The 25,995-nt window shown below is 30.9% G+C and overlaps 4 protein-coding genes across 8 annotated transcripts; 2 read left to right on the top strand and 2 right to left on the bottom strand.

The window, feature by feature from the left end:
• Nucleotides 1-596: 596 nt before the first annotated feature.
• Nucleotides 597-11,815, bottom strand: LOC125077774 (G1/S-specific cyclin-D2-like). The gene is made up of 4 exons (XM_047689825.1): nt 11,384-11,815; nt 9,697-9,912; nt 7,681-7,837; nt 597-2,498 (listed from the first exon to the last, which is right to left on the bottom strand). Exons 1-4 carry the CDS (start codon nt 11,618-11,620, stop codon nt 2,215-2,217), a joined length of 894 nt encoding a protein of 297 aa, XP_047545781.1. The 5' UTR covers nt 11,621-11,815; the 3' UTR covers nt 597-2,214.
• A 2,822-nt stretch (nt 11,816-14,637) lies between these two features.
• On the top strand, nt 14,638-16,313 carry LOC125077780 (anaphase-promoting complex subunit 10). Its single transcript, XM_047689835.1, has 3 exons — nt 14,638-14,843; nt 15,659-15,895; nt 15,987-16,313. The coding sequence occupies exons 1-3, from the start codon at nt 14,747-14,749 to the stop codon at nt 16,196-16,198; spliced, it is 546 nt and encodes a 181-aa protein (XP_047545791.1). The 5' UTR covers nt 14,638-14,746; the 3' UTR covers nt 16,199-16,313.
• A 138-nt stretch (nt 16,314-16,451) lies between these two features.
• Nucleotides 16,452-20,199, bottom strand: LOC125077779 (translation initiation factor eIF-2B subunit epsilon). Of its 3 annotated transcripts, none has more exons than XM_047689834.1 (10): nt 20,179-20,199; nt 19,206-19,311; nt 18,905-19,096; nt 18,461-18,644; nt 18,071-18,315; nt 17,853-17,972; nt 17,477-17,781; nt 17,196-17,378; nt 16,774-17,054; nt 16,452-16,688 (listed from the first exon to the last, which is right to left on the bottom strand). In XM_047689834.1, the coding sequence occupies exons 3-10, from the start codon at nt 19,018-19,020 to the stop codon at nt 16,479-16,481; spliced, it is 1,644 nt and encodes a 547-aa protein (XP_047545790.1). In that variant the 5' UTR covers nt 19,021-19,096; nt 19,206-19,311; nt 20,179-20,199; the 3' UTR covers nt 16,452-16,478. The 3 variants fall into 3 exon arrangements, with proteins under 3 accessions (XP_047545790.1, XP_047545787.1, XP_047545788.1); XM_047689831.1 differs by lacking the exon at nt 20,179-20,199 and adding an exon at nt 19,406-19,599 and having other exon boundaries at nt 19,206-19,330; XM_047689832.1 differs by lacking the exon at nt 20,179-20,199 and adding an exon at nt 19,406-19,479.
• Nucleotides 19,885-25,874, top strand: LOC125077777 (Bardet-Biedl syndrome 7 protein homolog). Of its 3 annotated transcripts, none has more exons than XM_047689829.1 (15): nt 19,886-20,111; nt 20,194-20,317; nt 20,640-20,754; nt 20,827-20,956; nt 21,034-21,227; nt 22,136-22,316; nt 22,417-22,589; nt 22,678-22,795; nt 22,987-23,127; nt 23,275-23,507; nt 24,049-24,207; nt 24,847-24,956; nt 25,034-25,136; nt 25,256-25,380; nt 25,656-25,874. In XM_047689829.1, the coding sequence occupies exons 1-15, from the start codon at nt 20,010-20,012 to the stop codon at nt 25,829-25,831; spliced, it is 2,184 nt and encodes a 727-aa protein (XP_047545785.1). In that variant the 5' UTR covers nt 19,886-20,009; the 3' UTR covers nt 25,832-25,874. The 3 variants fall into 3 exon arrangements, with proteins under 3 accessions (XP_047545786.1, XP_047545785.1, XP_047545784.1); XM_047689828.1 differs by having other exon boundaries at nt 20,812-20,956; XM_047689830.1 differs by lacking the exon at nt 25,656-25,874 and having other exon boundaries at nt 19,885-20,111; nt 20,812-20,956; nt 25,034-25,141; nt 25,256-25,379.
• Nucleotides 25,875-25,995: the final 121 nt, after the last annotated feature.

Raw genomic sequence — 25,995 nt, 5'->3', positions numbered from 1 at the left:
AAAGTCATAAGCATTTAGAGCAGATTTTAAATTTTCTTAAAACGTATTGGTTTACAAAGAGTAAATTCCAAAAAATCTACAAGTTGTTTGTTTATATTTTTTTTTTAAATAGATAAATTTGGTAATAAGTAGGTATATAGATATCGGCCGATAGTTAGACGGACAATTTTTATCTCTATTTTTATAAAAATCAGGTTACACATAATATAATTAATACTTAGATGGTACGGGAAAATGAAACAGTTTCTGAAACGTTGATCAAAGCCTACTTGATAATGAGCGCTCATTACGTCTATTGCGTCTAGAATGCCATCGACAAGTAACCATAGAAATAAAAGTAAAATCAAGCACTTTAATATTTAATTATATAATTGTAATCGGAGCAAGAACGCTATGCATGCAGTTTTTGCTTTTGAATGGGTGTACATAATGTATCTTATTTTGTACATGATTTCATTGGTGTGTAATTTATGTAACTTCCCTAGCAAAACATAATAAATAAATAAATAAATAAAATTAGCTGATTTGATCGGATCATCATTTTTAGAAACTGAAATTGTTGAATACGATTAAAATATTTAATTCTTTTTGGGTAATTTTTTATTTCATAAATTTTAAAACCAAAACTGTACACATTGACCTACAATAGACTATCTTAGTCTTAGCAACTAACGCAGATTTATCAAAAACAACAATATGTGTCCATGTGGGAATGTTTCACGATATTGTAAAACACTTTTCATTGTATTTCAGACATTTTATTACATTGTATAAGTAAACATTATTTTCATATTCATCGAATAAATACTTCTTTATTAGTTTCACAATAAATTAATAAGAAATAATGTTTAAAAGGGCTCAAAAACGAATGAAGTTTCAATTTAATTATAAATAGAAAAACTTAAAAGCACGTCCATTTTTTTTTCTAATTACCTTAATCAGCTCCGCGTAACGCTGGACGCGCCTCGATACTTCGGTTTACAAAATAAATCTCCCTTAGTATAAACGTGACCTAAATAATTATTAAATACGATATAATATAAATTACGCTGGAAGGCCACTTGTCCTACACTATCTCTCTTGATCTATGAATGTGAGTATTTTATAAAGTAATTAAAAAATAATAATCATAAGTTTATTTCTAAGAGAGAATGTAAGTCAAATAAGTCTTCAACATTACTCTAATTAAACGCTTATTTATTATATCTAAATCTAAATATAAAGTTTGGTCGAAAACAGGAATGTGTAAAACATGTGACTAGAATTTACTAAACTTAACATCGACCTAAATAAAAAATTACATACTTTAACATTTTCACTCGAAACCGGCTAAAATTAAAACTAAAACCTATGCTCGCTATACACGCATTTCATTTAGAATTTGTTAAATAATTGAGATCCTTACATTTTATCAATCAATCAAGATACAAATATTGTCGAAATAACTACTATTACAATCTGGAAAGTTCATGAAATAAAACATTAATAACTAACTATACAATGTGCCCAAATCAATATTTTTTTTCTGTTAATTTGTCAAACGCAAACAATCGACAATAGAATTATTATTAATATCATTAAATTATAATACAAAAATTATCCGAATTAGACTTCGTTAAAACATATTTTGCTTCTACCAAATTTATTTAGGAATTGACAGATAAAACTGAAAATAAATTCAGTATAATAAATAGTAATTTTTCGGTTTTTTTTTCTTCTATTTTTGTCGATAGTTTGCGCTGAACTGATACAAACTTCATCAAATGTAATTTATTCATAATCAGGCAAATCTTAGAACAATAGTAACAAACAGTCTTAAAATATAATTTTTGGAATCGACGGAGATCAACATAGAGCAAGACTACCGAGAGCTTGCAGACTGTCAAACTGTTAGCTGTTTACCTTATAAATAACGCAAATCTATTACAACGAAGTATTTTACATAAATAGTAATTTGAGATCAAGGGCAATTCTTCTAATCTATCTTCCAAGTTCGCATTGAAGAAATCCAATATAAATAACGATTTTTTATAAACCAGAAACTTGTACACCCAGGTGCGCGACGAAAAAAATATCGTAACAATCAAATCCATTCAACGCGATTCATAACAATTTCATCAATAGAGATGAGATCAATTGACTTCATATTTGTGTAGGATATGTCTATGTAAACATAGACGAGGATAACAAATTTATATAAGTAACATTTGTTACTCAAAAACGAATGTCTTGGACATCTGTTGGGGTGTCTGGTAGCTGAGTTTGATCGGACGCTGTTTGCTTCACAGGTTGAATGTGTCTCGTTCTGGGCTCTTGTGGTTGTGTTTCTCTAGCGAGCACTCGTTCAACGTGTCTGGCGACCAGTTCGGCGGCAGCAGCAGGCGTCCGTGTCAGAGTGCATAGATCGTTTATGGTCATGCGCACACGCAAGCCCCGCGCCGCTGCCGTTATACACGCCACAGCGATCAACGATGGCGGTACCAACAGGAACTCCGTTTCTGTTAACAAACAAATATTAAGGTCATTAAACTTACATGTATGTTTTACATTAACATTTATAGTTTAATAAAAGGTATAAAAGATTAAATTAATTCATCCACAAGTTTACTCTAATTTAATTTTAAACTTGACAGATGATAGCCATTGTAGCAAAAAAATCTGTATAGGTTCGAATAGTATCTCCGGCCGTACTATTAACCGGACGACAATATTCGATGTTAATGCTTTTAAAATTTTAGTATTTATCGCATACACGAGATGATTGTTATATTAAAAAACACTGGAAATAACGGTTTTCTGTTACTTTGACATTCGGCTCTATCTCTAAAGTAAGGAATGTGTACACGTAAATGATCAAAACCTAATAAAACTTACAATCTCTACTAGGAAAGTACTTAAAAAATATTTACATTATGAGATAAGAAGCTATTACTTTAATTATATTTCAATTCAATAATTCACCACGTCTATGCATAATAAATTTATCAAGAAAATTTTGCAATATAAATAAATTAGTTTTCAATAGTTTTTGATAAGCTTGTTTTATAGCATTACGATGCGGATACAAAGAGGCACGGAGGCAGGTAGCGCGCATCTGTTGCAAGATAATTACCGGCGGCGGACAGGTGGCTGGGCACCTTGCATCTTATTGGCCTTGTGTTAATCTTTTATTTTATCGACCTTCAGAAGTTAAAACAGTACTACTTATTTTGAATTCCTTACGAGTAAATCGTCAATAATTTACCGAAATAAATATAGAAAATCAAACCGAAATATTTAAAATGCGAGAAAGGACAACCGACGGTCTAAGGGGTCCACATAAAAAAACCATCACGTTACATTTTGCACAATACGAATGCTATTGTTGTTTGAGAATAAGGAAGGAAAATCGAACAGCTGCCAGATTTGTGCATGCCGTCCCCGTCTGCATCTTTGTGTGTTGCGTACCTCGTCACAATAGGCTAAGAATAATGGTAATTTACATCTTAAGTTCACTAGCCAAGGACGCAGCTGCAATTTCGCCACGAACCAGGAGGGTTTCGTGATTTAACACTTATATTCAAGATCGAATCATCTAATCGATCTCTAATAATTTTAATATTTTCCTTATATGAAGTAACATGAGTATATTAAGTCAAAACAATTACTTAAACGAAAGATGATCGTCTTAAACATTGATTCGCTATCACGTTTTCTCATATAATCTGCAAATAATGCGAATATTAACGGTGAAGATGAGGTGATGAACCGTAAAACTTTGAAACATTCAACTAAGTCGCGTTGGGTGTAGAGTAGAGGGACCCAAGACGGCAGATGTATTAACACCTGGCACGACCCTTCCGTTTGCTGCTTCTGAGTAGGTACGATTGGGTCACTGCCCGCCTACATGTTTCTTAGTAGCAAGCCCTTATAAGTTCCTTTACGCTAACATACTACAGACACCTCATTACTTAAAGAAAAAAAACTGTTATGAAACGTTAAGGTCAGAGCTTGCGAGTAACGCATTAAGGCAATAAAATAAGGAACTTTCGTAATTATAATAATATGAGTATTTTATATCATAACAGTGAACTTTCGCTGGATTTTTTTAATTAATTGAATTCTTACGTTTTAAAGTTATATTGATTTCAACTATAATAACATGATAAAATAAATCACAACATCTGTGAAAAGAGCCTATAAAATTATATGAGGTAAAAGTTTGTTGTGGGCTTTATCGAGCAGTTAGCTGATTAACGAATCAAAAACGAACGACAGATATCAGACGATCTCGCGCGGGCACCGGACCGAAGCGATCCGTTGTGCGACAGGTTGCCCGCCAGTTGGAGTCAACATCTGCTGACACACGAGCCAAAGGGCCACGCACGCCTAAGACTACACCCCCGTCTTACCCTACTACTTCTAATTATCCTGGAACACGTAATGAGCGTTACTCCAACAGACTTTAAGAACCGTTAAGTTCCGTTTGTCGAACCTGTCTCGACTACACCCTTTATGAGAATCCTTACCTATACAAATGGATGCAAAAGTGCAAGGGTTGCAAATAGTTAATGTCATTATCTAATTGTGTGAAACTAGTCGTAATATAATATCAAATCGTCCTAATGTCTCATTTTAAAATATATTAATTTTTGGGGTCATTAAAGGGGTCGGGTCGTAGAATCATTTATTCTACTTTAATTCACGGTAGCTGCGCCTTCCTCCACGTGGACTTCAGTTATAAAAAAAATGATTTTACTAACCTTTTCATGACTTTATATATTCTAAAGATATCATACTAGATGCAACGTAGTACTATAATAACCATACAGAGATTCATTAAAATTCATCTTATGATTTCCGCGTGATGTGATCACAATACACATACTATGATTTAAATCATTGTAAATTTAGCCTCTATAGTCATAATCATAGAGGCTAAATCTATAATATTGGTATATTGTAGATTTATTATAAATTGTGTATCGAATATTAGAATAAATATATAGATCATCAACATCTACCATAAACACTTAAATTAACAATAATTAAATTGAGAATTTATGTAAGTCATCGGAACTCGCATATCTTGCGATACCGCTGAATGAAATGCATCAATTTTTTTTTTTCAAAGAATTATACATATTTCAAAAGTTTACTTTTGATAGGCAAATAAGAAATAGTTGTTAGTAAGAACTAATGTCGGAAGACTGAGTAAAACGTATCGTACAACCAAGTATCGTGTTAGATAGCTAAGGGTCGGGACGCCAGGTGCGTACTGAGACGGTCTTTGTCGGGGACCCTTTGTTAAATGCCGGGACAGGCCTTAGTGCTTGGGTAACGACAATGGCCGCGGGACGTCTTCGCGTATTGTCGCCGACTCAGCTGGCGCGGTCGCTCCCCTCACGACAAATCGACTCATAAGTCACCGCGACCGTGACACGGTTACTTGAGTTACTACAATAATCACACAGTTTGATTGCTATCTTCGAAAATGTGAAACATAAAGATCGTCTCGTCTTACGACTGTCTTGACAATAAAAACATGCAAAGTTTAAGTTTTATACCATTCAAGTTTTAATAAACCATAAAAATGTCTATGGTTTTAATCGTAAATTAACTGTACTATATTATTACATGAAAGGAAGTTTAAGGGTCAAGAAGTGTTATTAACCTGTTAACACTTTAGGGTAATGCGCGATCAGTTACTAGCAATTATGGATACTTCCGGCATGGGACTCTATTTGCTTTGTAAACATTTACTCGAATAACAAACATCAAACATACAGAAAAAAAAAATCATGCATGTAATTATTAAATTAAAATATGTACAGTTTGTTAAAAGTGATGTAAATAGATATACATTTATTTGTTGGTAATGTTTTTAAAGATTTAGATTAATAATCAATAATCATTATAAAACTAAAAAGTGAAAATATAATTCAATAATGATTATGACCTTATAGTTTTGTGGTCAATAACACCATATGATAAGCAAAGCAAGAGATAAAGTCATCTAAATGCCTTACGAACGAATCAAGCTTTAATAAGTAGAAAAATTATTGTACTGCCTACAGTAGATTTATAATAGAATGTATACATACAGTCCCTCCAATTTTAATGTTACTTCATAATGTTTTCAAAACTGAAATACACCAATGGTAAACCAATAGCCATAAATCAATTATTATCGAAATCCGATGGTCGATATAGGGGCAAAGAGGGTTAAGAGCCGTATCGATGTAATATATTTTTGTAATGTATCTGAATTGTAATTTACAAACTTCATTATGAAATGATAATGAACATCGAACTTTTTACATCTACGAAGTACATATGAATATTATTATTCTTCTTATTATTAGTTTCTTACCCCCGTTTGAACTTGTACTTGTAACGCAAGGGGTCAATGATGGTCAGTGGCAATTACCTACATACCACCCCAACGAATAACGATAAATAAGTGTTAACTATAACATGTATAAAGCAACAAAATACACGTTTCACAAACACGAAATACTGTGAATTTTTTTATCCTTTTAAAATCTTATACATTAGGGACAAAGTTAGTCTTTCGGCTTTTCAAATCTAATATATATAATTAAAAAGAACAACGATATTTCAATGCTATAGACATACGCAGACGCGTACATTATCGTACATATGTATGTAGTTGATACCCTTTTCTCGTTAGCTTTAACTTTTTTTTTAGCTTCTTCTTGTTGTAAGTAATATTAATATTCATATAACGTGTAACGTTCATCACTCAATATCACCAATCAGTAAGTACGTACTTTTTATTCTATTGTTTACATCTACGCACTGGTTAATATATAATTACAAGCGTAGGTTAGAATAACAGACTAAACTTGCTTTAAATATAATAATCGAGTTTTTTTTTAAATAAAAATAAACACATCTATGTTGACGTGACTTTACGAGCATGTTTATTCACTAGTAGAAGACCGTATCGAGCACATGGCGTGGTATACCATAAATCAGATTGAGTTCAGATAACGTAATGGCTATAGTAGAGTTGAACAACACAATGCGATCAGTTTTTCTTACGTTATCAACACACCAACCAATCAGACTTGGTTTCCATCTTAATTGTTCAACATTATAAAATCTTTAAAATAGAAATAGTTTAAGATGAATTTATTTAAAAGACCTGAAGACTGAATTATTCGATATTTCTTACTTTTTTTATTTATAATGTAATGTCATCATAAAAAAAACTTGGTTAATGTGCTTGCAGCATGTACAATTATTAAAATATAATTGCAATAATTTGTGTGTAACAATGGAAATTTTAGAAAGGGTCAGCGTGTGGGGTGGCGGCACAAGGTGTACGATATCACGGCACGAGCGGCATGTGCGTTCCGATACATCCAACCCTCCCTCAACCCCTAAATGCTTGTGACCACTCCACTGCACGCACACTAATCGTATCATATCATCCGAAACATCGAGATCACAGATCGCTGCACAATAGTCAATTTAAGATTCAATATCAAATTTAAAACTTCATACTTAAGCATATTATAATTGAGACAACATTGTATTTATCGATCAACTAAAATTACCATAAAGTCAAGGAAGGCCAAATTCTATTCGACCCGCATATTGCTGTAACAATACATATTGGCGAACTGAAATCCTTTTACATAAATAATATAGTTATCTAAAACAATTAATTACCTGTATAACAGACGGAGGTGAGTGTGAGGGCGTGCGTTCGTACGAGAGGATTGGAGCGGCCCCACGGAACTCGCGCCAAAAGAGGCTCTACGAAGTCGAAGGCTGTGGCAATTGAGAGTTGCCAATTTAGTCGTTGTAGAAGCATAACTTCCCATTGCTATAACAAAAAAAAAATACACATATAATATGAACTCTGTATCTATACTAATACACGAGGATGTTTTTTTTTTGTAACTGAAAAAACTACTAAGCCGATAAATATAAAACCTATAGCAGAAGATGTAGCACATTTCGGAGAATTGCGCTTTGCGATATCCCCGATTTAAATTAGCCACAAGTACTATCGGGTTCTTGTCTTTTTTAAATGTACATACAATATACTTGTTTACTGTTAATTCTTAAGACTATACATACCGTAATACTATCACCGAGTTTCCGTTACCCTTTAATTTTCCCAGTACATTTATATAACAAAATACTTAGAAAATGTACAATTAATGAAAGATACCTTAAGGTATTCTTAACCGTCATACACGATGACTCTGGCGGAAACCGCAAAAAATAGCGAATCATATTACAATTGTGAAAGTAAAGGGCAAAACAGGGAACCAACGTCTAGGGATATTCACATAGTGAAGCTCAAAGGCTAAAAATAATAAGGGTGAAGTTAATTATCTAGAAAAGGCATTATATTTATGAAACCTTGCAGGGTTGTGATGTTGCTCATAGTATTTCCTTACATGTGTTTATTTACTGCTGTTCTTTAATTATGTGTAAGTAAATGAATTGTTATAAAAAAATAATCGTTATAGTATACCAATTAGCTTGTTTACAAATATCAACCCGTACTGGTATTTAATAATATTCTATATCCAACGCTAAATGCTAAGTATGGGAACTTTCTGCCACATACCCTCCAACTTCATTATCGTACACATCGTGGAGTTATCGGGATCATCACGTGAATTAATTACAAGGAAGTATATGGTACTATGCCATACGGTTCCTACTTATCAAAGAACGTGAGTACTTTCTCACGGTCACGGTTTGTACTACCAAATGTTAGAAATATTAACATACGTTGTAATATTTAATTCACTTATGTAGTTGTATGGGAATTCATAATAATCTACGTTTCGTATGACTTAATACATGACTTATTTATTTAAGGCGATGTCATTATTACAATGCAACATTTGGTTGGTGAGGGCGACAGTCGCGTGTGAAAGCGACAAGTCAAAAACTGACGAGCGCTAGCAAACTAATTTACCGAATCACACCTGCCTACCTGCTCACACAATATTACAATTATGAGTATATGACAATATTCGTAATGTGTGAACTTTCTAACACAATAGTGTGAGCTGGAATATAATGAATGTACTACACCAGTTATCAAATGGTACGGATGTAAGAAGAATCGCCTTATCAATGTATCATAACGTCTCGCTACCCACATTTCCGTCGGAAGTAGAGACTAATTCAATACTTCGTCACACGTTGCAGCTCTGTACTTGTAAGAAAGCGACATTATTCTTTGCCCCTAGAATATGTCTGTCGCGGAAGAAGTAATCACCGGAAACTCACAAGCAGAACTTTAAGGAAACGGGTAATATAATGTTGTCCTTTAGGGTGAAGGAGTGACATTTGACTCAGCTAATCGAGTTCATACACAACAAAATCAAAACAATGCAGCGCCTTGCGGTCGTCGCAGGATGTAAGGTGTATGGCTGCTTCGCGACGCGTTAACTTACAATTAACGTTTCGTAAGATTTTGATCTTTTTACAGCGATAACTAATTTTAAAGATTTGAATAATATCGTATACCAATTATATTCACATATCATCTTAACGAATTAAAATAATGTTTGTTACAATAAAGTATTAGAAACTTTAATGAAGCAGACGGCAAAGCAATCATCTAGTTTTTCAGCTATCAGTATGGGATTGAGCTTGAAATGAAAACTTACAATTATCATTTCATATAGTTTCATATTAATAAACTTTATATCTTACCCGGACTTCATGCGGGAAAACGGAATTGTCAGTGTACGCGCAGAGTAGGTCGACTGAGAGAGGATGACACTGGCGAAACTTGGAGGCAAGGAGGAGGGCAGTAACAGCCAACAGTTGCAACTGCTGCCGCGATATAGCACGTTGAGCCAATAATCTGTCCATGTAACTCACGGCCAACGGAAACACCTGCTCCTCGCACTGCTGTTCTTCACAAACCTGGTAATTGTAATTCATTGATAAGACAGAACATATAATTTTTTTAAGACTAATTGTTCACAATTTTAACAATCTGCGCTAATTACGTAATAGCTTTCAAGTTAATATTAAACTAAATGACTAAGATGAGATAAGAAAATGTTTTTGTTGTTTTTTATTAAATATTTTGATGTAAAACTTGTAATAAATTATTCAATCGCTAATTTTAATTTTATTCGTCTTCCACTTTTAATTGTTTACAATTTTTGTTAATAATGCCTACATCTACAGCCCCGATAACTTAGTCGTTGGAATGTAAGTTGACGGTTACGCGATTGAAAACAGATGTAATGATCTGGATGTTTTTTTTTTAGTGTAGATTATGCTTGTTATCTTAAGTTATATTACAAAAAGGAGTTAAGAAACAACAAGGTTTCAAATAATGTATGGTTATTTTTTATTCTAAAAAAATATTTATATATTCGTAAATTACTGAGGCAACGATTTAACAATATTAGATATAGCAATGAGATAGATACAGAAGATGTTTTAGGTTTATTTCTATTTCTAGTTCATTTTACAAAAAAAGAAGATGTTTTATTCGCGTCAAATTAAAACATTTTATAAATAAAACGCCAAATCGGGCATTAAAGTTGCATCTATAAATACATACATAGACCGACAGGATAGCCGTTGAATACATATACAAGACATAAACTGTAAGACGTTTTTTGCAAGCCCTGTTACACTACATTATAAAGATTCCATTGCTCATTGAACTCGAACAGAGTCTTCGTAAAAAAACTGTAATAAAAAGGTTTCCGTTCGTGTCGAGCGATTCTAAGGGCTTATACCTCACGTAATCACACGTGCATCACAACATTGTTAGATTACTGTCATTGGCCCAGACTCCAGGTATGTGGCTCGTTAACATACTACTACAATTTTGTTCTACTAAGCACCTATTAAGTATACTTAGTTAAATACGATGACTATTGACATGATTGTTCTCATGTTTACTAGCATATTAATTAATTACAATAACAAACATTAATATAATAACTCGTTGAAGATTAAAAATTAATAATTGTTTAATTATACACATTAAACACAATTAATTTTACATAAGACTATTAAGGGCGTAATAACAAGTAAAAAGTAGGTAGTCAGCAAATGTTTCTTTAATTATATTAGATAAATTTCATACATTATTAATTTCGTAACGTATATAATATTTGGATCTAGTAATACAAAACTACCAACTAATACCTGAATTTATATAAAGTTTAACATAGATGTCTACAGAAAGCTTTAGTTCCCTTACGCTCTCAGAAATTTAAGGTCATTCACTCTAATTTTAATCAGCTGTTGTCGGAAGATGTAGGCGATAGTTTAAGTTTAATGAAAAGGGCGTCTAATAAATGCAAGATTAAGACTAAATCTCACGCATGCATGTATATTTTTATTTATAAAAAATCAAAAAAGAGCTCACCTCAAGCATCCAAGTAGTAACAACTTTCCGCATAAAAGGCTGTATATCAATCTGTACATGTTGAAAATAATCTGTGTGTAATGCATGAACTCTTTCTAGCGTCAGAAGATTCAACAAAAGCCTAGGGTCTCGATCCAGGGCACGATCAGGTCCAGCGACACACATGTCCATTGTCCTTCCACTGGTGTTGCTGTTATTTCCAGAATTTTGTAAGTTTTCTCCACAAGATAAATCCATTTTAACCACTAAGAAACACTTCACACCACAATAGTTTAAAATAGCTAGTCCTAAGGCTACTTAGATCGTGGTTTAAGGTTCACAAAGTTCGCACAGTGTTTATGTTTTAACGAGTTTATTTAGCAGCGCTGTCACAGCTCACACGGCCGCTCGGCAAGCAGCCAAACAGACAAGTGTGTTCTGTCAAACTGAAGTAGTATGCCGCATGTAAAGGAACGCAATGTCCCGTGGACCCACTCTCGAAGCCCTACGTTAATCCCCTCTCCTGTTTAGGCTCGTATACACCGCGTTGAAATATGTTATGCTTTTAATGATTAGAGTAATTTTTGTCTCTTTTTTTTTTTTAACTCAATACTAAATTTACTGCATAACTAAATCAATTATATTATTATTAGCTATTACAAAATATTAATTAATTCTTATATAAGTACTCCACACATAAAAACTATAAGATGATATATAAACATGATATATTTCGAGAATGTGTAGACTCGAAATCTCAGTTATATAATCTCACTGATCCCAATTGATAAAACACAGAGACTTTAATTGTTATTCAAAGACAGAAGAATAAAGATTACCTAAGTGTATTATTAGTTTGATACTCGTCTCTAGTCGAAATCAAATTGAAAAAACCTGTTTTATTTCAATCGATAATATTGCCAAATATAAGGATTTAGCTTTAGAAATTAACAATTTACGGCAAACTAAAACTACTTTGTACAATGGGAACATGGTACATCTATTTTGTTTTTACTTATACATTATTATCTCATAACCATAAGTTATCTGTTATCTTATGAATTATATTATATGCGTAATGCGTATGCATAGGTATTCCGGCCATCTAATATAAATAGGTAAACTTATTTATACGATCAGCTCCTAACATCATTTATATTAAGTAAATTGCACTGCTAAAAAAACACCATAAACGTAAGGTTTATTCGTAGACAGCTTAATTTTGCTTAGGTTAATAATTATTAAAATAATATTCATTAAATAATTAAAATAATTGGGGTAGCGAGTTTATAATACTTTTTATTTTATGCACTATTATATTAACAAAATATGAACATTACAATAAAACGAAAGAGTTGGTCGGTGTTTATTCAGAGGGCAAATGCACACGTCAGAGGAGGGCTGAGGGCGAACAGCAGCTGCGGGTGCGCTTGCGCATAAGCCGGGTGCGCGCGAGCCGGTTGACATTTTATTACAAAAATCCCAACCCACCTGATCTCGTAAACTAGTCATTACAAATCCCTTTCCAGATTTCAATTGAAACAGAATATGTTATCACGTGCCCCAAACATAACGCGTGCTGTTGAATCCAGTTACTATTATAATCTCTTGAATATGCTAAGTATTAAGCGTAATATGACTGAATGTTACTTTACTTGAATTTTATACAAGAATGAAGTCATTGTTTCGTACCATCGTCAGTAAATTTATTTTTATAAAATGGAATATATGTGCATATAGCTTTCCAATCGGTGCAATATACCATGCTCACAAATCCAGCCACGCTATAACCTAGGAAAGAGGTCAAAAAGCCGGATAGTTGCTCCATTTGTTTTTTACCGAAAATCATATTATTTATATATACTTTTGAACGCTTTATTCTGTATGTGTAGTTACGTGATCGTTTATTTTAATAAAACATTACATTGACAAATGACACAAATATTGTTTTAAAATATGTATTTTTTTTTTTAAATATATTTGAAAACATAAACCTACATAGTAATATGCAAAGATAATAAAATCACGACGTTTTAGTAATATTATGCTACTACCAAAAATAAAAGTGCTTAAAAGTTTTAGTGCTATCTAAGTTACTCAAGCTAAGCCTAAAAAGTGTAAATAAAAGAAAAAACTAATAAAATTAAGTCAGATAAAATTAGGTAGGTAACATTTTGAAGAGTTAAATAGATTTTATGGGTATTTTATTTACTTAGATAAAATAAATAGAGTCTTTTTGCTTGAAATAAATTTGCTAGGAAAAAAAATAGAATAACAGCCCAAAGTAAAATAAATAAGTATTTATTTGTTTTTTTTTTTTTTTTTTATTTCTACATCCTCAAATACCCAATTTGATAGATAGCGTTCAGTTGAGACATAGCTTGTCACCCAAATAACAAGGTGTATTACTAATTTACTAGTAGTCCTTTGCCCTCTCATTCGCAAGGTAGCTCAGCTATACGGCATATCACTGGGCGACCGAATTTATCTATATAATATATATATATATATATATATATATATCGTTGTGGTTTCATATATATATATATATATATATATGTGAAACCACAACGATTTTAAACTTATTTATTTATAAAACCTTTGTTATGAATTATTATAGCCTCATATACATTAATTACAGTCTGGAATTTAAGGAAAAAAAAAAACAAATACCATGGTAATAACTATATAATAGTAATAACAAAATATCATACAGGGAATTACCGATAGCTTTGCTTAAAATAAATTTAAAATTTCGATTAATGTCATAGCTTTTTCAGTGCTTATAATAGAATTTCATTTCACAGACTCAATGTATAATGTAGAGAATAGTGAATGTATAATCTTGTTTTGACATAAGGCCTTCGAGAACACATACACACCTACTGTCCCCACCTATTCATTAAATGTATAGCATATTAGTATTTGTTGAAAATTTAATATTAACCACCTATTTATCTCGTATTGTTATATTCTGGTTTAAAGGGTGATTTGGTTATTATAATTACATGTAACGGGACCATAGTATTAGCTTAGTCACTGTAGTTTATAGTGAAATATCGGTGTAAAATTAAATATATTTTCATACAATGTTGATTTTGTTGGATAGCCAGGCGATAACTGTTTATCACACCCGGTATACAACAACTATGTTAAAACAAAATATTGTATTTAATAAAATATAATAGTTGAGAAGTTGTAATAAAATTGAGGTTTTGATCGATCGTTTTATCTTGTCAACATATATCTGTAGGTTTCCTCTTGACAATATTGACATTGACATTTGAAAGCTTAACAGTTGTTTATGTACTATGTAGGTATTTTTAATACAAAAACAATCAATATTTTGTTTTAATATTATAATAATTGCTTAGTTGTTGTACAATGGCATCAGAAAAAGATCCGCTCGTAAGTGAAAGATCAGGAGCTGTGCGAGAAGTAGGGAACCATGCAATATGGAGCTTATCATCGTGTAAACCAGGTCATAATATATTTATTTGTGATGTAGTAAATAACATTACTTTTAAAATGATGTTACTATTATTAGCTAAGATTTAAGCACCATTTCTTTTACTTTATATTTAGAATTGGCCCATCTACCTATCATCACTGTACTATGTGATTCAACTAGCCTATCACCACCTCAGTATTACAGTTTGTTTTGCTTTAGTTTCATTGCTATTTATTTAGTTTATATATTATATTTCTCTCTCAATAGTATTTAATTGATTTAAATTTTACTGATTAGTATTTTTATAAGTATTTTTGAGTCCTACTATGCATATACAAATAATAAATTAATCAAAAACAAACAATAATATTATCCAAAATTATTTTTGATATAATGTATAGTTTTAATAAACAATATTTTATGAATAGTAATATTTTCATTCCCATCTCTTTAACAACTTGGCTTAATTGACTATCCTTATAATTAATTACATAGTTAAGTCTTTATCTTGCATCTACTTTGGAGTAATAAAGCATTTCCTCTATTTGCAATTTTTTTCTAGTATAGTGAGAATTTTGATGTCCAAAACCTTGCTCAGTTAATTTATCCTTATTTGTTAATAGTATTCATTGATTTAATTTACCTTGTTGGTAGATATTGTCAATAAATGTAAAAAAAAAACATTTCTTATAATAAAGTAATTAATGCATTCAAAAAATACTAAACTAATACAACAAAGTTTTCTTGGATTTTTATATTAAATAATATATGTTGTCATGATTGATGTAATATTATAAATTTAGAAGTAATTTAGAAGTATATTCTATAATATAAGCATATTTTAGGTTTTGGAATTGACCAGTTGCGGGATGATTGTATGGATACTTATTGGCAATCAGATGGTCAGTTACCTCACCTAGTCAATATTCAGTTTCAAAGGAAAACTATGGTTTCTCATATTTACATCTATACTGACTACAAACTTGACGAAAGTTACACACCAAGTAGGATTTCTATTAGAGCTGGAACACATTTTAATGATCTACAGGAAATTGAAGTGATCGAATTAATTGAACCAAGTGGTAAGTAAAAAAACTCATTACACTGTTTTTATATGGAGACTGTATTTAATGAAATACGATATATAAACATATGTTAACAATTTTGTTTCAGGATGGGAAATGATACCAATCAAAGATATTCATGAACGGCCTATTAGAACATATATGATTCAAATAGCAGTGTTAAGCAATCATCAAAACGGAAGAGATACACATATGAGACAAATAAAAATTCATTCTCCTTGTGAACCTACATCATTTGATATTAACAAATTTAGAAATTTTTCTACTGTAGAGTTTCAGCAATATGCAACTATCCGATAATATATTATTTTTTACTATATTTTCTCTTTTTACAAAAACTATACATAACATTAAGAAATTAATATTATTTATTGAGTAATAAAATAATGACATGCCTTCTCTGAGTTATGATTTTGTCTTTATAATTTATTTTCAACATTAATGCATTGTCACTTAAGGCAATTGATCGCACAAGTATAAATAACTGTACAATATTCTGTCTTATAATAACACTTAATTTAGGTTTATAAGTAGCAAAATTCCAACACAAATGGATTTTTTAATTTCATTTAATATTATCTTAGTCTGATTCTTCACTTTCTTCACTTGCTTCTTGAAGCCATTCAAAAAATTTAACAATAGAAGTTTGATTGTTAATTGGACTTTCATTTTCTTTTAAATCTTCATACCACACCAACAGGGAATCCTCATCAACTACATCTGCTTCATACAGTAAATGGATGATTTGGCCTGCTCTGCCTTCTAGCCAACCATTTTTTATACAGCTATCCTGAAGAAAAATGTAAATCAATTAATTTCATGTTGTAAAACCTTTTTATACATGGAAATATCCTCACTAGACATTCTTTACTTACTTCCACAGCTTTCAAACAATCCATAATTGATGATTTTGTTTTAATGTAATTAGCTATAACAGGACGGAAGAACTTTAAAATGTCTTTAACAGTAGTAAGAACATTCTTGCTGTTCTCCAAGATTGGCAAACTCAATAAAGCTCTTACAACAAAGAAGTTAACTTCATTCAACTGAATATTATAAGCATATCTTGATGAATTAATTTCAAGTATTAGATAATCACATTTCAGGTTATCTTCATATCCTCTTGCTAAACTGTCTATAACCTCTTGAAGGAATACTAAAAATAAATAAGAATAAAAAAATACAATAATATAATAATAAAGAATTGTATAGTCTAGAACATAAAGAAAAAGTAAATTGGAATATTTATTGGCAGCAATGAACATACAATATGTAAATGATTTAAAATTAAACTCACTGTTTGTATCTTCTGGAATTGGTGAATCGGGTAATGACGATTCAGCACTGCTGTCAGAAGAGTAGCATGACTCACTGTCACTCCATTCTTTTTCAAAGCCAACATATTCATCATCTTCTTTGCCAGATGACTCATTCTCCCATTCAGTTCCAGACTCTGATGATGTTTTTTTCAAAGTTTTATCTAAAACAGCATTAAATAATTTTGTTAACTATATATAACTAACTATATTAATGTTAATTAATAATTATTGCTGATAGCAATTAGTTTTATCTGATTACCATTATTGTCAGTTTCTTCTAAAATTATGCCTCGCAGCTTACTTCCTTCTTTTACACACACATTATTGGAAACTACAACACCCTCTAAATTTGAGTGAGCCTCGATTACACAATTATCATCAACAAAGCAATTCAATATATGGCAGTTATCTTTAATCACAACATTGTTCATAATATGGCTGCCATGAATTACAACATTATTTCCTATCATACAATTACTTCCAATCATAGATTTTGAAACGGTTGACATATCACTGATATGTGATTGAGCTCCTATTAATACATCTTCTACTAAAGCACATGATCTGTAAAAATAATAGATAAAAATTAATAACTGTTAATCATTTGTAAACAGAATTCTTTATCTGATTCATACCTGCTTAAAGAGGAATTAGTTTTTCTAAATATATGATTGCCCATGAACATGAATGTATTCTTATAAAAGGAATCAGTTTCAATCGATAGTGGATACACCCAATTGTGTAAAATATCCCAACTAAAACATAAGACATGAAGAAAGTTGTAATTTATTTAAAAAACATTAGTAGCACATTACTAGCATAGTACTTTATCGAAAATATTATTAACACAGACCACACAGTTTGGTAAGTTTTCCAGTTTGTTATAGCCGCTGCATATTGATTTTCCTTCAACATTGTGTAATATAAAGAACTAGCTAATATGTCTTCATTTATTAAAATTCCATGAATGAAATCATTTCTAGTTTGAAAGTCAAAATTGTCAGAGAAGAGGGGAGGAACCGAAGGTGAACATATTGCTATACCAGCATCTACCAAATTATGGTACAATTTGACTTCGGAGTGTTGCAACACACACTCCTGTAACAAAAAATTTAGAAAATATTATTATTTATTTTATTTACAATCAATACTATTAGGAACAATAATCCTTAAACCATCATTTGAGTTTAATCAATTTATAAGCAACATTATATAGATAAAATAATACTAGATGAGAACTTACCAATGGTAAGGAAACTGCAGATTCTTTAGATTTTGGTTTATATTTTTGATGCATGAGTATTTTATGAGTTCGACCATCAGCTGCCAATAGTAATGATTTGTCATTACTTATCAATGGATGTTCCCATGCAACTTCTTTATATACCAATGTCATAGCTGCTCCTTTATCTTTCTTGCATGTTTGCCTAATTAAATATTATTGAGTTATTGGGAATCATAAAGTAAAAATTAATTTTATTTGAATTTTGGATTCTTACTGATAATAAGAATAAATATAACTATAAAAATATAATTCCTTTTAATATATGGGTGTACTATAAGACCCAATATAATTATATAAATGTAAATAAAGTTAGTGATATATTATTGTGATCTTATAATTACTCTTGTTTATCTCAATCTATAATAAAATTAAACTTGAGTTACTAATATTAGAAAATATTACTTGTGTTGCTCCAACAAGGCAGTGAAATTGATATTTGTTATACTATTTATTCCTACAAGTACAAAGTATCCCCGAACTAATCCAGCTGCATCTATTTCTCTCATCACATCACCCATAGTCTGGCAAGTGTCTGATGATATTATCTGCACATCTAGTGTAATGCTCCATGGCACCTTGTTTTCCTTGCACTTCCTTTAAAATATCAAATTGAATAACTTAACAAAATATTACAAGTTAGATGAAAATCAAAATATTTATCGATGTAAAATTAAAGTTTTAATAAGCAGAATCTTAATCTTACTTTATGTGATCTTTAATTTTTAAACTGTCCTGACAGCAAAATAAAATTGCTTCTCCCACTCCACCTGATACCAGGGATTCCAAAACATAGTCAATAATGGGAATTCCTGCAACAGGAAGAAGTCCCTAGAGGATAAAGACAGCATTTATTAAATTACTATTACATTAATCTTAAATCAAATAAACTAAAATCTAACCTACCATAGGGTTTTGGTTACATATTGGACTAAAATTACTATTGAAAAGATCCATTATCACTACAGCTTGAATTACATTATCTTTATCGTTTTCCATTGTTATAGTTATTAGATGATTTAAAAAAATGGAAACCTATGCTAATAACAAAAACAGTTGGCAAGTATTCCAGTCGTTTTAGGTTATGTTTTACTGACAAAGTGACAAAATGCCAATTGATTTTGATAGGTTTTTTTTTAAGTAGGACTGTGCACTTGGTTCTTCGTATATATATATTTAGAAAAAAAAACAAAATCTTTCACTATGCTTATAAAAGCACTTTTAAATCATATTACGATATTTTATTAATATTATAGATACAGTATAACTGCAAACAATGTATAATAAAAAAAAAGTATATTGAACGATTTTTATCGTCGGATTCTGTATTTTTTTTACAAATTTTGAAATTAACCAATCGATCGATTAATTAATTGACCTTTGAGCCTAACATCAACATGTTGGCGATTTGTTGTTGCTTAGAAACGACAGTACCTAAACATTGGTCTTCTTTACAAGTTGTTTTGAGGCTGTTTTGCTTAGCAGTTCAATAACCAACTTAAGCCTAAAAATGGATTATGATTTAGCTCGAATTGATTATACTCTTTGTGGAGTAACATATCCAGATGCGTTAAAAATTTTACCGTCTACTGACCAAAAAGTGCAACAAAAGGTAATACTAAAAATACAATTATAATCAAATAAATATATTTTTTTAAATACCTTTTCACCAAGCTTACCTTTTTGGTATACAGTTTGCAGTAGGAGATAAAAATGGAGTATTGCAGTGTTTAAGTATTAAGGATGAAGAACCAGTTGTCCACTTTAAAACCTTACCAGGAAAAGCTATCACTTCTGTACAACTTGCTTCCTCTGTAGGTAGGCTATTAAATTTTATTTTGCTAGAATATTAGTAGCACAAATTCATCATCCGTCGCTCGAAAGGTAGGTATTTACATATATATATTTCTATGGATAGTGGTATCATATTTAAAGATATTCTATTTTTGTATTACATAGTATATAGTTAGGTTTCTTAAATTCTTTAATAATTATGAAACTGACCTATCTTTTCTCAATGTACGTTTATATACATTTAATTATTGTTAATAATTATGTTGTATATAAATATTTTTTTCAGATTCATTCTTAAAAATTTCTCAGATTCACGCTATTTTTAAAAATGATATATTTATTTTAGGAACCAATGCAGATAAAATCTTTGCTGCTTCGGGGAACGAAGTAAAAGGTTATACTAAAAAAGGCAAAGTATTCTTCAGCATTGAAACTTCAGTTTCTGAAACGATTACATCCATGTAACACATTTTTATACATTTTACTGTTAAAATTGCTGTTTATTTATTGTTAAAAAGGATATTTATATTTAGGTGCGTCTTGGGCAACGACCTCATTTTATGTTCTGGAAGAACGGTTACACTTTATAGGGAACTACAGGAAATTTATTGCTATGTTTGTGAAGATAGAGTGCTTGACGCTATTGCTTTTGCTACACGGAATGTAAGTATTTGTTTTTATGCTATTCGTTCTTGTTTTAAATTGAATGATCATGTCCCTTTTCTTTCATAAATACAAAGAGAAATCGTATACGAATATTAGTGTTAATTGCAAACAAAGAAGCACTAATTATTGAGAACGGGAATATGCAAAAGCGGACCCATATTTCGGCTGGGCCGACTCGGTTTATTGTACCGCACTCTGTAGCGACATCTGAAGTATACGCATTTTATGGTGCTGTAGACGGTTCCATCGGGCTCATTACTTATGATGAGTAAGTACGTTTATGGCTTCTATGTAGAAATCGACCAACCTTTCTTGTTGTTTTATTCATATTATTTATTCATAAAACGCTTTGTTAGGCGATACCTTAATGTATGTACCACTATTATCAACTATCCTAAAAATGGTAAATTATGGTACTAAAGTTAACATTCATTTATTTTTCTTTGATCTTATCATGTACCTTCATGCCACGCCACATGTAAGGATTTTTTTATTTCTAATATTTCATACATACACCTTCCATAGGCCATTATAGCAATAAATATTAGCAAAAGCTATATTGCGCACTAATAAATCTCTATTTATAATACAACACGATTCCACTAAATTAATTAGGTCCACTTTAACTTTTCTATCAAAGTCCCGATAACAGTCATCGACGTTCAAGAGGCAATTTTTTCGCAAATGCGTAATGAATATAATACATTATTCAAGCCCTCGATCGATTATATCGCGTCAATTTTTGCATCTCTTATGTAAAATAACTCTTTTATATTTATGTATGTAGGTACTTTAATAAATATGCCGTATCTGGTTAAAGAGTAATCTCACTTATAACTTACCTCAATTATATCAAAGTGATAATAAAAAACGTTGCTGGCCTCCTTTAACAGCCTAGAATAAAAAAATATACTTATAAGAATTATAATTGTGCTATTATCTACATAGATATTGTATACTACATATTATATAAATTAAACTATTTAATATGAATAATATGTCTATTGTTGAGCATAGAACCAACTTTTTTGCATCGAATAGGTAATCTATATTGACCACAACCAAAGCTTTTGACTTCAGTTGGGTTATTATTCTACAAACTAACTACTAGAAATTGTTAAATATAAAGACACTGTATAAAAACTGTTTTATTTTTTAACTCATCTTTTTACCTAGATCAGAGTTATCCGCTAAATGTTTAGTGGAAGGGTGTGGATTGGGCTCTATCATGTGCGTTGGATGGTTTACCAATAATTCTGGCACGCATCTTGCGGTAGGTCGGCATGATGGTTCCATCCAGTTGTATCTTGTTAGCATGGACGACTTGAGTGAAAAACCGAGATTGAAGTTTACTTATGTAAGACTTTATCAGTAACTAAATATATAGTGATATAACTGTATATTATAATGATATAACTTCTACTAATCAGCCAGCTAAACGGCATATTTTAATGTAGTTTTCCGGTGAGCCTGTAACCTCAGTATGTGGCGGTTGTATTGGAACGGATGAACCAGAATTGCTTGTTACAACTTTTTCGGGACGAATATTCGGCTTAAGATCAAGCAGGCTTATTGCCTCGTCAAACAAAACTTCGGGTGAGGCTCTTGCTACGCGGCGTTCAAAACTTGAGTGCGTATGCTACTATGTTTTTATAAGGTTTTAAAATATGATTATCTCTAGTTTTAATAATGAATAAGAACTTTATAATTTGTTTTAGATCCGAAGTTTCACGTTTAGAAAAACAAACGGCAAATGAGCGTGAAAAATATAAAAAGAACACACGTTCTTCATTTTCCGGAGTGTCAGCACCACCCTTACTAGATATACAACATGAGGTTAGTAAAAAATAGGTCTTTAGTATAGTTCCTAGCGTACCAGGCCGGAAGTCTCCAGTTAGGAAATCCGATAACTTTTGAGAGGACAACATTTTTAAATGCGTAAAGTTAAAGAAGTTTTATAAATAGTAACTCTATTATATATCAACACGAAAAAAAATGTTTTACAATTTTCTAATCTACCCAAATAGCTTTCAGGAGCCACTCACAATGGTTGGCAAGAAGCAAAAATCACATCTGCAGTACCCCTCGACATGCTCTTTGTATATTGTGATAGCCAACTAGAAATTCAGACTGATAACGCAGCCGTGCTCAGTACATGTGCTCCACAAGTAAGATATTCAAGTTAACAAGCTTACTTAATTTGTTCTAGTATTGGTACTAGAAAAATATATGTTTTTGTTGCCGTCGTCTAAATAATTATAATAACTTTATCAACAACTTTCACACTTTCAATAATTTTATTTGTGTATCGTTAGGAATACAATAGAACAGAATTGTTAACAACAATTAGATGTCAGGCTGGAACACGGCGAGTTTGGCTGCGTATGCGCATTGTGAATTTTGAGGACACAAAGATGGAAGGCACTCGCGTGCTCGTCTATATTTTACCAGCAGGCGCTCCGAGAGTCGCTCGAGTTATTAAGTTTCATTTGCCCATTTTACCCCACTACTCAAAATATGAACCCTTAGAAATCGAAGAAAATAAAAGGTATCATTTAATGGTTGACCCACCGCAACTAAAAATAAGGCGAAAGTAAATTTGAGAAACATAAACATATTATTTATCTGATACTGTCTTAAAATCACACATATATTAGGATTCACTTTTATCAATAACGTTATATTGTATTAATTTTTTTTAAATTAAATATGAGATGATCCAATCGTTAGAAAACATGAACCGACTTAAGATGTAATTCAGAACCACTAAGCATGCACACTGAGATTTTATGTGCTTCATTTGTGTTTATATGTAAGTAACTCATCTCGCGCTGTGTTCGCCGGTGAAAGAAAACGTTGTAAAAGATATGCATGTATTTTTTTAAATTCAACCACATCTTTATCTACTAACCTGCATTGGAGCAGCGACGTGGAAAAAGATCTTCAAGAAGTGGTGACCTTAGTTCGAGCTAACCCACATTACAGTCAGGACTGTGGAACTTTGACAAGCTGTTACTTGTTATATTTATTGCATCTACTATGACTTATGTAAAAGGGGAAATTAGTAATGAAATTAATCATTTTCCGAGGCCTTGGTGTGAGCTTCAAGTATCAGGAGGTTTTTCGGTAGCTGAAATTACGTCTTGGTTAACGGATGTTCTACCAGGAGAACTACCTAGACCTGCTAACAAAGTTTCTTTTGCACGATCACATTCTTTTCTTGGTACCTCACTCATATGCAAATACCAGTAAGTGTATATTTTTAAAATTTGGATACCTATATGTAAAATAATTTTATTTTAAATAAACGAATTTAAAATTTGAATCATTATCAAATGAAATGAAATGTTAATATAAAAAAAATACTATTATACTTTATATACAGTGATGATTTAATTCTGTATATTGTGACTTAAATCATTATCAATATCGCAATCACGACAGTTCAAGAAGAATACTCCCATACCTTAACCGTTGACAATATTTCTTTGACGGCTTTTTTGGCACAATGTTCTGTTACGCGACTTCAATAGAGTGAATCGTGAAGCGATCTTTCGCTCTTTTTATTGTATACAGTTTTATATTACATTATATGAAGTTTTTATTGTTATTATTCCAACAAAAATTTTAATAACAATTTTATTTCTTGTATTTAAATTATACTCAAACGTTGTTGATTTATTTAGCGTATATAGCGTAAGTAACTCCGTTGCAACTGGCTGCCTTTCTTTTCTTAAACTACTACCTGCATAAATTATTATTATGTCACGATTTTTGTAAAATATTATATATAGCTTAAACTTATAAAAAATTAAAATTACTTATGAATTTAGTTTTGGTTTATATATTTAAAATACATTTTAATTATATATTGTATATAAATACAGGCGTGGTTCGGCTGTTTTCAAGTCTGACAATATATCCACAATAGTGATATTGAAAAATTTTATTTCAAACTGTTGCTTAAAAAGAAATATAAGGGAAGAAATTTCTTTTGGTTTGTATTTCTTGATTACTATATTATTACATTATATGGTAATATATAATTTAATAAAAACTTAATATACTTTATAGATGTTCCAGAAGATTTTTGCGTGACATCATTTCAATTGTTAAAAGATAAATTTAAATCTGAATACCAAAGAAAAAAAGAAATGGATATCAAAAAGGCAATAAGGTAATGTAAGTTTTTAAAAGCAATATTCTATAAAAATGATTAAGCCCATTAATAATTACTCATGTTAAATTGATAAAATAATTATATCTTTATCATATTTTGTTATTTTTCATGTTTAGTTCTCTAGATTTGGATGAAATGACCATAAACGATGAAACTATGCCAATATTATGTGAAGACTATCTCCTTATTTATAATTCATCAGATGATAATAACACTGAAACAAATTTTGATCAATTAATGGGTAAGAGAATTTTCTTATACATAATTGAGACTTCGAATTAATTTTAATCCTTAAAGTCCAGATATAGATAAATATTTTAATTACAGATTTTACTTTTATAGTTATAGTTGTGTTTTTATAGACATCTATGATGATAAACAAATGTAATTAATTAGTATATAATACATTTAATATAAAATTTTGAAATAAAAGAATAACACAGCATTTTAAACTACTAGTAATGGAGAGTGCTGCATTTCTATAATATTTTCTTATTTCAATATTTTTATTTTTAGAGACAGTAACAAAATGGTATGTAGACTGGTGGAAATTATATTCCACTGAAAGTTTTGTCAATAATGATGAGTTAAAAAGACTACAAAATTTTTTAAAAAATTGCCAACTTGATGAAGTACAAAACATTATGGATTTTAAACAAAAGTCATCACAAAATGCAAAAATGAACTATTAATAAAACATTGGTAGAAATAACTCATGTTATATATTAAGCAAAGAAAATATGGGTCTAATAAATTGTTTATTGTATTATTCAAGGGATTTTGATTTCAGTATCCTTATTGGTTTATGCCTATTGTTTGAATCGAGTACAACCTTATGAAACTGTGTGCCAGGTGA

The sequence above is a fragment of the Vanessa atalanta genome, chromosome 4 (assembly GCF_905147765.1).
Source record: "Vanessa atalanta chromosome 4, ilVanAtal1.2, whole genome shotgun sequence".
Lineage (NCBI taxonomy): Eukaryota > Metazoa > Arthropoda > Insecta > Lepidoptera > Nymphalidae > Vanessa > Vanessa atalanta.
The sequence above is the reverse complement of the archived record's forward strand: the minus strand, read 5'-3'. Positions and strand labels throughout refer to the sequence as shown.

Excerpts from the sequence above, each read along its gene's own strand:
- LOC125077774 (XM_047689825.1), bottom strand. The coding sequence starts at position 11,620 with ATGGATTTATCTTGTGGAGAAAACTTACAAAATTCTGGAAATAACAGC. Across the intron at positions 9,913-11,383 it reads TTACTACTTGGATGCTTGAG|GTTTGTGAAGAACAGCAGTG; the intron begins GTGAGCTCTTTT and ends TACAATTACCAG. Across the intron at positions 7,838-9,696 it reads TTTTCCCGCATGAAGTCCGG|CAATGGGAAGTTATGCTTCT; the intron begins GTAAGATATAAA and ends TTTTTGTTATAG.
- LOC125077780 (XM_047689835.1), top strand. The coding sequence starts at position 14,747 with ATGGCATCAGAAAAAGATCCGCTCGTAAGTGAAAGATCAGGAGCTGTG. Across the intron at positions 14,844-15,658 it reads CTTATCATCGTGTAAACCAG|GTTTTGGAATTGACCAGTTG; the intron begins GTCATAATATAT and ends AGCATATTTTAG. Across the intron at positions 15,896-15,986 it reads CGAATTAATTGAACCAAGTG|GATGGGAAATGATACCAATC; the intron begins GTAAGTAAAAAA and ends ATTTTGTTTCAG.
- LOC125077779 (XM_047689831.1), bottom strand. The coding sequence starts at position 19,498 with ATGGAAAACGATAAAGATAATGTAATTCAAGCTGTAGTGATAATGGAT. Across the intron at positions 18,316-18,460 it reads CTGCAGTTTCCTTACCATTG|GAGTGTGTGTTGCAACACTC; the intron begins GTAAGTTCTCAT and ends TTTTTGTTACAG. Across the intron at positions 17,782-17,852 it reads ACTAATTCCTCTTTAAGCAG|ATCATGTGCTTTAGTAGAAG; the intron begins GTATGAATCAGA and ends TTATTTTTACAG.
- LOC125077777 (XM_047689828.1), top strand. The coding sequence starts at position 20,010 with ATGGATTATGATTTAGCTCGAATTGATTATACTCTTTGTGGAGTAACA. Across the intron at positions 20,318-20,639 it reads ACAACTTGCTTCCTCTGTAG|GAACCAATGCAGATAAAATC; the intron begins GTAGGCTATTAA and ends TATTTATTTTAG. Across the intron at positions 20,755-20,811 it reads TCTGAAACGATTACATCCAT|GATATTTATATTTAGGTGCG; the intron begins GTAACACATTTT and ends ATTGTTAAAAAG.